General features: G+C 32.8%; 2 protein-coding genes across 2 annotated transcripts in view; both read left to right on the top strand.

Annotated features, from left to right (window-relative positions):
- The window catches only part of LOC136043967 (sodium/hydrogen exchanger 7-like), a gene marked incomplete in the record, with an annotated part of 164,858 nt that overhangs the window by 94,155 nt on the left and 55,766 nt on the right, over nt 1–14,937 (top strand).
- On the top strand, nt 1,760–6,937 carry LOC136043968 (ATP-binding cassette subfamily C member 4-like). The gene is made up of 3 exons (XM_065729050.1): nt 1,760–1,953; nt 3,575–3,704; nt 6,486–6,937. Exons 1-3 carry the CDS (start codon nt 1,808–1,810, stop codon nt 6,690–6,692), a joined length of 483 nt encoding a protein of 160 aa, XP_065585122.1. The 5' UTR covers nt 1,760–1,807; the 3' UTR covers nt 6,693–6,937.

The raw sequence follows: 14,937 nt of genomic DNA, 5'->3' as shown, positions 1-14,937 counted from the left end.
GACAGAGGACCTTTTGACACTTTTGAGCTTCAGCTCAAGTTTCTTGTAGATGGCAAGTTTGGTACAGTAAAACTTCTGTTACTGAAAATTCATTTTCTCTGTTTTTGTTTCGGGGGTTGGGGTTAAGGTTATTTAATACTTGGTCTAAACAGGAACATAAATACTACTTTCCTATAATTCAATCCAAAAAAGCGTGTTCCAGTTTTGTAGGTTCACACGTGCGACGTTTTTTTTCTTATGTCAGTCATATCGTTCCTTATTTCTGGAAATAGCCTATCTAAAACACAATTTTAAAACGTAAAAATTTAAGCTGAAGAAATATTTTTTACGAAGTGTCCCTCTATATTGAGAAACCTTTATAATTGATATCCTTTAGATAACCGGAGACCATGTGTTGTTTGTACGGAGTGTTTTGCATTTCTATTTAAATCCAACCCTAAAGCCCTCCTTGGTGTGGGACTGTTATGTATTCTCACGCTGATTAACAACTTACTGTATTAAATAGTAATATTTATCTGGCGTTTCAACTAATTACAAAATGAAAAAATGTATTTACATTCAAGAAAGACAAACTTTTAGTCATTTGTCCTTGAAAAGAAACAGCACAAACCAAGTCATTGAACTTTGTAAGGTATTAACCATGGCAAAAAGGCTTTTAGAAGAAACGGTTTAGTGTGTCATAGTTGGGTTTTTTTTATATTCCAGATATCCTGTCGTATACCCCAACATGAAAATACGAAACAGAAAACCGAAAACATATTGAGGATATTTCCTGTTCCCATTAACTTAAAAGTGATAAAAATGCCTTTTTGAAGAATCAAAGGTGTTTCGGTCTATGCATACGCCAAACTTATGCATAAAAAGGCAGATTTGCAATTGAAAGTAATTTGGTAGGTAATTTAAGAAATATTTATTTTGTAAATGGAAATGATTTCGCGAAATAGGAGCATAACTCTTAGTTATAACTCGATTATACAAATAGAAATATGAAAAGTGACGATCCTTGGTCATCTTTGCTAGACAAATTTACCGTTTCCTCTAAGAAGTTGACTTTGACACTACAGATCAAATCAAAGATGTGTGGTTTAATCCACTGGTGTTCGATCATATGCTTTACAGAAATGTTTTCTTCGTTGTTTTTTTAATTGCTTGTTTTCACATTTTTTTTTTCTTTTTTGAGGCCATGGTAAGGATCGGTGATATTTTTCAGTAATCTTACCAAATTTGCTAAACAAGGTCAGATTTTGCACCATTAGATGGTTATAAACTAGTATTATTTGTAGAAATAATCGCCATTTCTTAAATTGTAAAGTTTTCTTCGATATCAATTAATAAACAATAGTCGAAGAAGTACAATTATCAAAAATAACTTCCAAAACAGGTACTTTATGTATTAGTATTAAAGTAATGGCTATAACCGAAGGATTGCAAACTAACTGCTGAAAAAATAATAATATCATCCAAACAAACCATGCCCTCCCATCAAAAATTTTTTTCTTTTGAGTCAGATGGGTACGTTGGATATTGGAGTGGCACTAATTTTGCTGAAACAGAAAAAAACGAAAACAGTTGGGGTAATAAGGTAATTTAACGGGAAATTACTGACAAATTTTGCATCTATCTTAGTGAGAAGCTTGGTTTTGAAAAATGTATTTGATGTATATTTGTGGGCTGAGTTTCCCATATGCTTAGTTTATAAATTTTTTGGCCAGTAGGCTGTCTAGTCAAAAATATTGTATTTGCCCTAGTTTGTTTTTATTGTGCAATATATTTTTTTCAGGTTAACTTAAAAGAGGCCATTCTTGACATGAACGGGAAGCTGGACGCAGACGTGGCTGAAGGTGGAACAAATTTGTCGGTTGGCCAAAGGCAATTAGTCTGCTTAGCCCGTGCCCTCTTACGGAAGAACAAGGTGTTAATACTGGATGAAGCGACGGCAAATGTAGATCCTAGGTAATTAAGTATGGCCTAGAGAAGAATGGGTATAGTTAAAAAAGAAAAAAAAATGCGAAAAATAGAAGAAGAAAAATCATTATTCTTCTTCTATTGGATAGATCTATTAATATCAGATCTATCTATTCATCGAGTCAGAATTTTTTTTTAACTTCTAGTTTTGCTTTGATAATGACCTAAACTTGTTTGCTTTGATAAGGACCTAAACTCGTAAAAAACAATTAAATAATAAAAAAAAGACGATTGTCTCTTTTTCAAGAGTGTCTAACTAATATTTAAAGTATTTTCAGTGTAAAGTAAAAATACAAAAAATTCGAGACTATAATTCGGTATATGGATAGAATTGAATTTCATCTAAAGAACAATAGTAAAAAGGCTATCTTTTAATGATATATTAATCTTATAGGAGAGTAGAAGATACTAAAAATGTGGGAACATAAACCTGGGAACAGGGACCTGGATAGAGGATTGTGGAAACGGTGAGGTTTAAGCGAATCTTATCAAGAATAAAAGTTCTTTTTATTCAACTTTTTCCTTATCAGCTCTTTGAGAGTTGTTTCTTTGGCACAAATGCAATATTACAAGAAAGGTGATTCAATCTGCGAGGATGGAAAGACTTAACATAAATTTGCTGTTAGAAATTAAAATTTTCAGTTCAAATTTTATGAGCAATAAACGATTAATAAATACTCACAATAGCCAACTGGTTGTGAGTGTTTCATTCTAAAAGAGCTTCACAAAATTTGTAGCTAAACTTTAGCGTGAAAATCAATGTTTTGAATTAATTTTCGAATAGTTTCATAGAGGCACTATCAAGGTTATCGATTTTGGCTACTAAAAATTACCCTAGAAATGGAAAACTCTGTATGAAGAAAATTTCTTGCATGTTTCTATGACCGTTAGCTACATATATTTTGGGGTACTCCCATAATATAGGGGATGCTCTTGGCTTAGGGGGTGCTCCCCCTAAAGCAAATTACGGGGGTAAAGATTTTCGGAGTGCCAGAAAGACTAATTTTTTCTTGGAGGGGCTTGGAAAACAATCTGACATTCTCCAATTTTTGGTTCTCCTTCTATATACTTTAATATTTAATATAAGCTGCACTTTTCATTCAGAATCTGTGCATAATGAAAGCCGAATTTCAGCTTTCTTCGAACCCCATATTAACAATTATATAGACACATTCCTTCAAATCGAAGGAGGTTAAGGAGTATTTTTTTCCTATAATTTTCTGTCGATAGATCTAAACGACATCTCACGAAAGATGCTAAGGTTGACCTTTAAAAGCAATGCTTCAGCCTCGTTCCTTTCCCCCAAACTGATCTGATAACGTCCCTTTGAAAAGTGGCTTTAATTCACTTTAAACGGTTACTAGAACTCAAACTGTTCAAACAAGCTCTATCAATATTGAACGTCCACTAGTCTAATATGATCATCTCTTTCAATAAAATTTGTGTTAGAAATCTAGGAATGGCAACTGTAACCTACTGTTTTGACACCCTGTGTTCCTAAAGATATAAACTAGGTCCTTTTGAAACTATTATATCCAGGGGAAAATGCTTCAGTGTGTCCACGTATCCTATAATATATTTGTTGACCTACATCTTTTTCTTGTTTAAGGACTGATGAGCTAATTCAAGAAACTATCCGGACGAAATTTAAGGAATGCACTGTCCTAACTATTGCTCATAGATTAAATACAATTATGGATTCAGACAGAATAATAGTTTTAGAAGCTGGGACCTTAAAGGTAAGCTTTCTTCCCAAAGTTTATAGTTCAGCAGCCGTAAGTAAAACTTTTCCATTATTTGAACTTTTCAATTATTAGTCTAATAGTGAAGATATAATCAGCGTATCCTCTCCCCTTCCTAAAACCATGATCTTTTTTTTAAGCCTGTCTACTGAACCTCTGATTCTAAGAAGTACCATCATATTAAGTAATATGCTCCCTACTCGAGGGAAGCTCTCTCTCCCGACACGTAACGCCCCTGCTGACAATTATAATACATTATACCGCCGGACCCCATGAGGTCGAGAATGTGTACATCAAAGGGTTTTCCAGTCTAGAGTTTCTTTATGGGATATTTTTTTCTCATTTACTTTAAATCACAAGCAATCAAACTATAAGTCAGAACCAACCACATTTAAAATTGATAGAGCTCCTTATTCCAAATGAGCAAGCAATAGTCTAAGTATACGAAATTTTCAAAAAAAGAACTGGGTGTCGTCCACTAGACGTACATCAGAAGGCTTTTCTGTCTGTAGTACCTTCAATTGTGGGAATTGCGCACTTTTCAGGAAAGAATGCCTAACCTTACGATATTAGTTTCTCCACAACTGGGAAGCTGAATATATAGTTTTTTTAGTTTTTTTTTATATTATTAAAACGATGTGCTGTCTCAGTGTTTTTAATTGAATGCAACTTGGTCCTCCATGTGGCAAAATCGTAGTTTGGCGCCACAAAATGGTAGAAGACGCCGCTCCCCCTTGGCAAAATCTTTTCCATCTCTATAAATGGGCTGTACAACTTTAAATTTTCGTTCAGATGAGGCTTCTACCGACCTATCAGGACCATCAGTTTGATGTGATTATTCACGGAAAACAAGATTAAAATATAATAAACATAAAGCAGTGATCTTTTTTTCTGGGAAAAAAATTTTCTGGCAAAATTCCACATTTACGTATTTAGGAGCTACAATTCTTCACAGCAGGTGTTTCTAATATGCTGAATCTAAAAGTGTGATTTTAATAAAGATCACTTGTCTTTTCAGGTAGATTTTTACCCTTATTCGAAAATCAAGCAATCTTTTTAGGCTCATAGCGTTTGATGGGTAACATTAAACCTAATACGCTTTATATATTTAGAATCGACATAAAAAGACAATTCTTTTGATGTAATAATCGTTACCACAACTCTTTTTTCTGAGTTTTGGTTATTATTTGACCGAACCGCTCCTCTCTAACTGTTCGTTACCACGAACTGTTGGATACTATACCATAGATTCTGCATTATTTTGGAATATAAGAAAATTCTTCATTCTTTTAATATGTCTTGATTTCCCTTTGGCTGGTCAATTTTACATATGGGGAAAAATTTATTGGGGGAATACCTTAAACCCCCACTCCTGTTTACATAAATATCTTATAAGAATCCTGCCAATCTTTGATTGGTAACATATTCGATAAGGTTTGGCGTCTTACTATCATGTGAGTATCGTACTAACTTGTGGGCTGTTTTATGACCAAATACTGTAATGGTTATAATTACATTGTTATACCTACGAAATCGTTGCAGTCTATAACCGTTGCTGTTATCCCTTCGTACTATAAATTTACCTACTTGTAACTGTAAGCAAAATTTATCTTGGTTACTATTGTCTCTCTCTGTCGGTTCTATGGGACCTTATTACTCGTTCTAATTCTTTAACTCGTACCGTGGATCGTGGTTTAAAGAAGAGCAGTATCTTGCTGTCCTTAATCAAAACCTTTTCTGCTGTAAAGGTTGAATCTGAATACAAAAAAATTACTTAAGAAAGAATATAGCATTGTTAATTGGCTAAGAGAGTTCTCCTAGAGTAACCTTGCTCCTTGAGCCTTGAAAGTTCCTTTGCAAGCTCAGCCTTTGATCTCTCACCAATGTTACTCGTGGTGCATAGACTTTTGGTCCTCGCAGAATGTCATTCGAATCAAGTACCACAGACCCAAACCTCCTCGACAACATCACTTCCCTTTTAGGGGTAGTATTCTCTTGTGATCTAACTTGGTATGAAAATACAAGGTTGATTAATCTAAAAAAGGGGCAAACAGAACCATCTAAATGCTGAAAACTTTTAACGAAAAGAAGCTTTGACGCTTTGACGAAAGAAAAAAAACGATAAAATAAAAAGCGTTCAGAGGAGAACACTACAAATCATACACGGAGGCTCCCCGTTGCCTTAGAGTTTTAACTGAAAATATTTTCACCTTAACCCCTTTTTTTCCTTGTGAGAAACTGTGCCTGAAACTTGGTTCAAGTTACAGTCTCCATCCATCAACAAGAATTTCCTCCCGTCTGTGTTTGCCCCTGTTAGACCCAGACTCCTCAGAGAAGTGGCTGTCAACACTCCTAATCTAGCCACTCACTCCTGGTTAAAGTATTATTCGTGAAGCTTTGCGCCAAGTCTTGTTTGGCCTTTTGACAGTTCATAACTTGTACGTTTTAACAAATATTCTTGCAACTTCTGTGTCGTCGACAAATTGTTCTTGTGTTGACGATATTTTAACTGTCATAGTGCTAGGTTTTTATTTTTTATGACTAGTTTTAACTAAAAGTTATCATGTTTGGATCATACTGGTCAAAGTATATCTTTTCTTACTATAAATGATTTGGTTTGAAATATCTTTGATCTCTTGCACTTCCGTAGTTTGTCATCATTCCCTTAATTCGAAGACTGTTCTGGAAAACTTCAAGTTTATACCTTAATACTTTTGCTGTTCATAAAGTGTAAAGACAGAAAGAAAGAGTGACGAGTTTATTTTTCGTTTATTTCAGGAATTTGATTCCCCTGACATATTGCTACAAAATCCAGAAGGATTGTTTTACTCCATGGTCCAACAAACTGGGAAAGGAACCGCCGAAGTCTTAATTGAAATGGCAAATGTTGCCGCTGCAAAAAAGAAAACCAACCAACTAACATCTGAAAACGGTGACTCGGAAATTATGAAGAAGTGCTCGATTACAGAAAATACAATTCTTTAAGCAAGTTGTACTTAGGAATCATTTCAAGTGCCTTTTATATGAAATTTAAACAGTTGACCCATTCTTGGACTTAGTCGATTTGCACCTTTTTAAGTGTGTCCAGTGTCATGGAACTCTGCCTTTGGTTTATTGTCGACCTTTCTTATGTTAAATGCTCAAAAAATCACCAACTTTGAAAAACAAATATATATATATATATATATATATATATATATATATATATATATATATATATATATATATAATATATATATATATATATATATATATATATATATATATATATATATATATATATATATATATATATATATATATATATATATATATATATATATATATATATATATATATATATGTTGAAACGATAGGAGTCACTGAGAACTCCGTGGATCTTAAGGATTTTATGGTGCCCTGGGCTAAGTGAATCTGGCTTGCCCATATTTTCAGGATTGGGTAGTAGAGCTACAAAAGAAATAATTTTTGGATTTTGTGTAGTAAAATGAACTATGAAGCGGTATTGCAGCAGAAACTAGTCAAATTTCAATATGTTGGTACAAACATCAATTGCTTCAGAAATGTTGTGACTCGGCCACCATATAGGTAGTGACCCAAGAATATGTATTTTCTACCCAGTGAGTACGGCTTTAGGATTTTTTAAGTGTACGATTAGATGATACTGCTATCGAGAATGGCCCAGGATCCTTGGTTCCATTGACTTTTTAAAATAACTATTAAAATTAATTATTGAATGATTTAAGTGAAAAACTTGTGTAACAAAATCCACAAAAACTTTGAGATAGCCAGATTTATATATTTAGTTGACGTTTCTGGTACATTTTTTCTATTTATAAGCCCAAATTGTTTTAACCAGCTTTCATTTAAAGGAAGGACTTTTTTCATAAGAAAAATCTGTAGTTTAAATTAGGGTTTTATGGATAGTACTGAGCCATTTCATTGAGAGAAAAAGATTAAGCTTGGAAAAATAAAATAGCGAATTTTGAGCATTTCCTTTGCTGAAAAAACAAAAGGGAGTGCTAAAATGAACAAAATCAGATGTTTTTCTCTGATATTTAGAATCCTGGTTTATAATATTAGTGCCCACTACTGCAGCTATCTCAATAGGTGGAAATTCAAAGCCTTCTTCGAGAAAGAAACAAAGAATACCTGAAAATAAAGATATTGGTGAAGAAAAATCTGAGTTTTTTGTTCCTTAGTGCCAAGTAGTGAGTTTTGGCTTCCAACCAACAAGAAGTACTGGCTATAATATGGCTAAATCTGGATAAGTTTATTTTAGTGCCTAGTGACTACCATCATCTGCACCAAACTGTTCAAAAGAAAAATTTAGAGCAGATAATAAATTAAAAGACATTGAACAAATGCATCAAAAGAAAAAATTTGAGGCAAATTAATACCAGTATAAAGATCCAAGTTGAAAAATAAACTCCTGGTTGTATTTCCCACCGTCCCTTCTCAGGGAAATTTTTAGTGTTGCTCTAGACGGTAGTGATTTGTTCCTATTTGTGCTTGTTCCTAACTGTGTAACTTTCGAGTATAGTCTTCATATATGGGAATATTTTGATCAAAGTATTATTTGTATATCTGAATATTTATAAATAAATGAAACAAAGAATTATGCTTGCCATATTTTTTGGTTCTTTTTATTCTGGTTGATATTTTAATGGGTAAGAGCCATGAAATGGGATTTGTGCCAAGCTGAAATGGTTGTCAATGTTAGGACTGGTGCATTGCCACATTTACTCCAAAACGCAAGCTAATTTCAGGTGTCAATACATTTCAGAAAATTCGGTAACGTAAGATTTATGGTATGAAATGCAACTAGGACAAGTACTCACTTGAAAGGCCTAGATGTGTCCATCTCTCCCCCCTCCGGGAAAATACGAATTGGCTGCCCTTCTGAGACATTGTGTTCTAGAGTTTGTAATTTAGCACTAAAGTTTATATATATATATATATATATATATATATATATATATATATATATATATATATATATATATATATATATATATATATATATATATATGTATCTATATATATATATATATATATATATATATATATATATGTATCTATATATATATATATATATATATATATATATATATATATATATATATATATATATGTATCTATATATATATATATATATATATATATATATATATATATATGTATATATATATATATATATATATATATATATATATATATATATATATATATATATATATATATATATATATATATATATATATATATATATATATATATATATATATATATATATATATATATATTAGTAAAGATGGTGGGAGCAGTGAAGATGTTAAAAGTAGAATAGCTAAAGCTCAGGGTGTTTTTTCACAGTTAAAAGAAGTTTGGAAGAATAGAAAGATAAGCCTACAAACCAAGATTAGAATATTGGAAGCTACAGTGATGACAGTGGTCAAATATGGCTCTGAAGCATGGGCACTCCGAAAAGCAGATGAAAATTTACCAGATGTTTTCCAGAGAAATTGCCTACGGATTTTTCTGGGTACCCGGCTGACTGACCGTATTTCAAACACTAGGTTGTATGAAAAGTGTGGTTCAATCCCGCTTTCTGGGGCTATAATGAAAGAAAGGTTGAGATGGCTAGGCCACGTTCTACGGATGAAGGATGACAGATTACCGAAGATTGTCCTTTTTGGCCAACCGTCTGGGGCTACACGGAAAGCAGGTCGTCCTTGTCTGGGTTGGGAGGATGTCATAAATGAAGATTTAAAGGAAATGGGAACTTCCTGGGAGGGTGTAAAGAGGGAGGCTTTAAATAGATTAGGTTGGAGGAGGAGCGTGCGTAGCTGTGTTGGCCTCAGGCGGCATGGTGCTGCAGTGAGTTATTAGTAGTAGTAGTAGTAGTAGTATATATATATATATATATATATATATATATATATATATATATATATATATATATATATATATATATATATATATTTAACTACGTAAAACATGCAAATATACAGCATTCTTTGCTGTCACATTGTCTGTCCATATAAATAGATTGTCAGGTTTACCAACTCTTGAACATGCAACATAATAATTTTCCATGGGAAAACAATCCGTATTCAGATCTATACCGCATTTTTCTAACGATTGCCCTTGAGCTTTGTTGATGGTGACTGCTAATCGAACATTCCCTGTGTTCGCGTCGTCATTTATATATCCCCCTGTGCCCCCGGCGTCCCCGTTGTAGTTGTGTCCCTGTGTCCTGGTCGTCATTTATATTCCCTGTGTCCCGGTCGTCATTTGTGTCCCAGTATCCCAGTCTGTAATCTCTCTATGAATGTCCCGGTTGTCATTTATATTCCCGGTGTCCCGGTCGTCATTTGTGTCCAGGTGTCCCGGTCTGTAATTTCTCTTTGAGTGTCTCGGTCGTCATTTATATTCCCTGTGTCCCGGTCGTCATTTGTGTCCCGGTGTCCCGGTCTGTAGTGCCATCTTATAATGACGTCATATACAAAGCCTTATATACTTATAATGACGTCAAATGCAAACCCACAAACAAACAAACATGCATATATACAGCTTATTTTTATATATATAGATACAGTTTCTTCTTTATTTTTTTTATTTTTTATTTTTTTCTTTTTTTTAGTTTCCTCTTTTTATTGATTTGTTTTCTTCAATTTGTGAATGTTCATTCTAACATTGACACTTGGAAAAATCTTTACGTGCCAAGCATGCTAAAGATCCAACAATTTATATTAAACCTCAATAATTTGGGGTATCTGTTTTAAGGTTTTCGTATTACTTTAATCTATTGTCAAAATAAATTGAAATATTTGTGCCATTCCCAGTTTTTTTTAGTTTTTTCTTTTTTTTTTAGTTTTTTATCTTTTTTCAGTTTTTTTTTCTTTTTAGTTTTTATCTTTCTTATTTTTTACGTTTTTTCTTCTTAGGTTTTTTCCTTTTTTAATTTTTTAGTTTTTTTAGTTTTTTCTTTTTAGTTTTTTTTAGTTTTTTTACCATTTTTCTTTTTTCGAATTACTTTAATCTACTGTCAAATATTTCGAAATATTTATGCAATTTCCAGTTTTTACATTCTAGTTTGTTTTCTTTTATATATATAGAAGATATAATCTGGCGTAACCGACCAAGTGTAACAGATATAACAGACAGACAACTTATATATATATATATATATATATATATATATATATATATATATATATATATATATATATATATATAAATATATATAAATATATATATATATATATATATATATATATATATATATATACATATATATATATATATATATATATATATATATATATATATATATATATATATATATATATATATATATATATATATATATATATATATATATATATATATATATATATATATTACTTTGTTCAACTAATAATTTTTAATCATGCTTCAAAAATTGATAAAAATAGGAAAGGCCTTAGGTCAGTTGTTGCAAATAGAACGTTCAGCAGAAAATTAAGAAAATCAATAAAAAAAGCTGTTATTCGAACGAGGGCGATTCTTAGCCAGTGAAAATCTAACGAAATATAGTGCAGATATCTATGTCTTTTAGTTTATCTTTTAGTTGAGATTGGGGGAAGGGTTCTTTGGACCAGTTAAGCAAGGAGGTTCTTCTCTTGCATTATTGATAGTATTTTGCCGAGATTTTAGTAGTGATGCGTCTATCTATTTCAAAGGTGCCATAGCCGCTAGTTTTTCTTTCTTAGTGGTTGAAGATCGCGAAGAAGCTTAACGGCGACTCCGTCGAAATGATTTTCTTTGAGATGCAGGTGTTTGTTACGTAATAGGAGGTGAGGGTGATTTAATCTTGCGTGACTTGTTTTGCTAAAGCTTACGGCTCGCTTACCTCAGTAATATTCGTGAAATGGAAGAATAGACATTTACATCTTATTTCTTAAAGTTAATTGAAATATTCCAAGAATGCGTTTGTACATGACAGCGTTGTTGTAGCATTGAATGCCAACAAAAGGAAATATTTGAATTATGAAATAGATGCTAATTATAGCCCCATTGAATATGTATATGTGTATTGTCGTGACAGTAAGGAATTAAATTTTTTTGGAGCACTAAGAAAATTCTAGTGTTATTGTGGTAGATATGCGAGAGTAACATCACCAGAGAAATTAGTGTTGAAAGAGAACGCGGTAGATATGCGAGAGTAACATCACCAGAGAAATTAGTGTTGAAAGAGAACGCAATCATCGAACTTTTAGCTGATGACGAAGGCCAACTTCTTGCTTATGCTGCTGCTGGTAACGTGTTACCACTTGATAAATCTTATCACTATCCCCCTAGTATTAACACTCAATGAAAGGTAAAAAGAAGACAGGTGTACTCCCTCAACATTATCCTGCAACATATCTTGTCTAGGTGCTGAAACTGCGGCCTATGTAAAAATAATCTGGTAACAGACAGATAAATCACTGGTAAAATAAATAGAGCACTAGCAGACATTATTAGCAAGGAACTTAATGATGAATTGATGAAAAACAAACCCCCTACAAAGATTACTAGTGCCAATGATAGTTGATAAATAGATACATTCATTGAACCATGAATCACTATATGCGAAAAAAATGTTTCGAATAATATTCTTCTCGTCAAATATTAAAGTTGGTTACCGCTCCTATCTCTAAGGTGCCATTTGGTGACCAGCTCGATCGGATACTCGGAATATAGGATGGTGATGAGAAGGTAGAAAGAATCTTCATTCTTTGTTAGTCTATAATCGGCAGTGACAGTGTCAAGATTAAAAATTTTTGGAATTGAGAAATAGAAAATCATACGGAATCTAGTGACCGGGGAAAAATGTTTGATCCTAAATGATGATTTTCAAGAGTTTTCAGTTCAAAGGAAAATATTGTTTCAAACAATGCTTAACGATATGATGTAAAATAATTATCTGTCTTTGGAATATTGTATGAAACTTTTACGGCGTAGGCAGTTGCAGTTACTCTTTTCACTGACATACTAATCGAAACAAAACAAGATGATATTGTGGATTTGCTTTGAAAACTACCTAGATTCTAACGACAAATAAGTCTAATAACTTTTGTGACGTCGCACGATTACTCCTCCTACTAGAAGAACTCATTTTATCGAACGACAAGTCAGTCTCTTTTTGGAAGTGAGACACTAAACACTGAAAAATGTTTTACCTGTGTCCATTATGTTTGTATACATTGGGCAGCTGGTCAACCTATGAGAATTGTGCTATTATTGATGACTTTAATGAAAAGTGTACATTATGCAATCTATGTATATTGCATAAAGTATATGTAGTGCAAATTAAAGGCTTTAATTCCTGTATTGAAGATGTCTGTGACGCTCATGCTAGAAGTCCTCTACGCTTTTATTGTCACTATTATAAATGTGATCAATGGGAAAATTCTTATCCTTGTATGATTAGAAAATACCCAAAACGTGATTTCAGTTCATTTTTAATAGACTGGTATCGTCGTGGTTTTAATTGTTTGAAGGGAAGAACCTCATCTACGCTGTGATTGCTGGAATAATAAGATAGTTGGGTTTTTACGGCATCGCTGTGAAGATACTGCTTACTATGATTATAAGCCTACTGACTTTTTTTGGCCGTTGGAGAAAGCGATTCTTCATATGAAAATATTGTCTGTGACATTGCTTCAAATAAGCAATTTGAAGCACTTGAATTTTATAATATGAATGAAAATAATATTATTGACTTTACAAGGATATAATAAAAATGAGGTTACATTATATATTAGAAAATGTGGCTCTGACACTACATGCAAAGACATACAAGCTGACACTACATACAAGCTGAATCCTGACGAGTTGCCGCCACTAATCATTGTCGATGGTTACCTATACATGGAAGAAGAAATCTAGAGAATGAAGGCTTTTCGGACATACAAGTTTTACTAACAAAAAATTCAAAAACTTTTCGAATCACATTACTTTTACGGCACTGATATTCACTGTAAGTATATCCGCGACATAACAAAATAAGATATAAAAGTGCATGAAAACCACAGTTTTTGGTCGATAAATCTTGTACTCGCATTCGATTTTGAATGATAGATTTTCCACTTTGCTCAAGAAAGTTTTTGATATGAGGCGTGAAGAATGCATGCGGCAGACGAAGAGGATTGAAAAATAGAAAATTCTTTGCTACTTGAAATACGCATAGCGAATGTCCTGCCCTTACAGTTGATGGACTACTATTAACAATGAAAAGGGTATTGTTCGCCCCGTTCATATGTTCAAGGAAATTCGAGAATATACAATAGGATTTGTATTTGGACGTGTACGGATCCAAGTTGAATATATTGATTCTTTGATTTGTGTTCATGACGACAATTCTAATAGAACACTGCCATCAGGGGTAATTTCCTAATAGGTTTCAAATTGATTTAACGAAACTAATGCCACACTCCGTCAATAGCTCGTAAACGTACAGCGCCCGTTCAGAGAATACTCATATATTGAGTACCAGATAAACCCAATACAGTGATATCATGAGTTTTTATAAACATTGCATCTGTTATACCATTTTCAAATAGCTGTGAATTTCGATCTAGGGATTGCATTGTCAATATAAGGTCATATAGGATTTATCAAAGGATAAATTGCGCAGAGGAATTTTATTTACTTTACATATCAGAGATGTAAGTCTAAACATTTTAAATTTGTGTGGGGATTTGTTTACGATCCAATTGCACTAGCTCTTTAAAAAAAAAAAAAAACGATTTTTCAACGAATCTCGCCGTATAGGTACGTGAACCCTTAGCAATATGTCGTTGATTCGTGATTGTATGTGGAACAATCAGTTTGTTATTTTTCCAACTAGCTCTTGATTTCTTAATTGCAAAAGTAACAGAAGTTGTTTTCGTACTTGAAGTATTGTCGAGGTTAGAGAGACTGTTGCATCAAATGCAGTGGTAAGTACTTTTTGCAAAATAAAATTGAACGGAGGAAGTTATTTAACGAATTTTTCAAGAAATTTAAGTATGTCGTGTATTAGATTGAGTACGATGGTGAAATAGCCAACGAAATCAATAGTAAAATTAGACAAGCGACAACGGCTTTTAGCAAGTTAAAACCCGTCTGGGGTAGTAGTAAATACTCTATGCGCTTATAGCTCCGTCTCCTGAATAGTAATGTGATGTCCATCCTCCTCTATGGTAGTGAATGCTGGAAA

The sequence above is a fragment of the Artemia franciscana genome, chromosome 2 (genome assembly GCF_032884065.1).
Source record: "Artemia franciscana chromosome 2, ASM3288406v1, whole genome shotgun sequence".
Lineage (NCBI taxonomy): Eukaryota > Metazoa > Arthropoda > Branchiopoda > Anostraca > Artemiidae > Artemia > Artemia franciscana.
The sequence above is the reverse complement of the archived record's forward strand: the minus strand, read 5'-3'. Positions and strand labels throughout refer to the sequence as shown.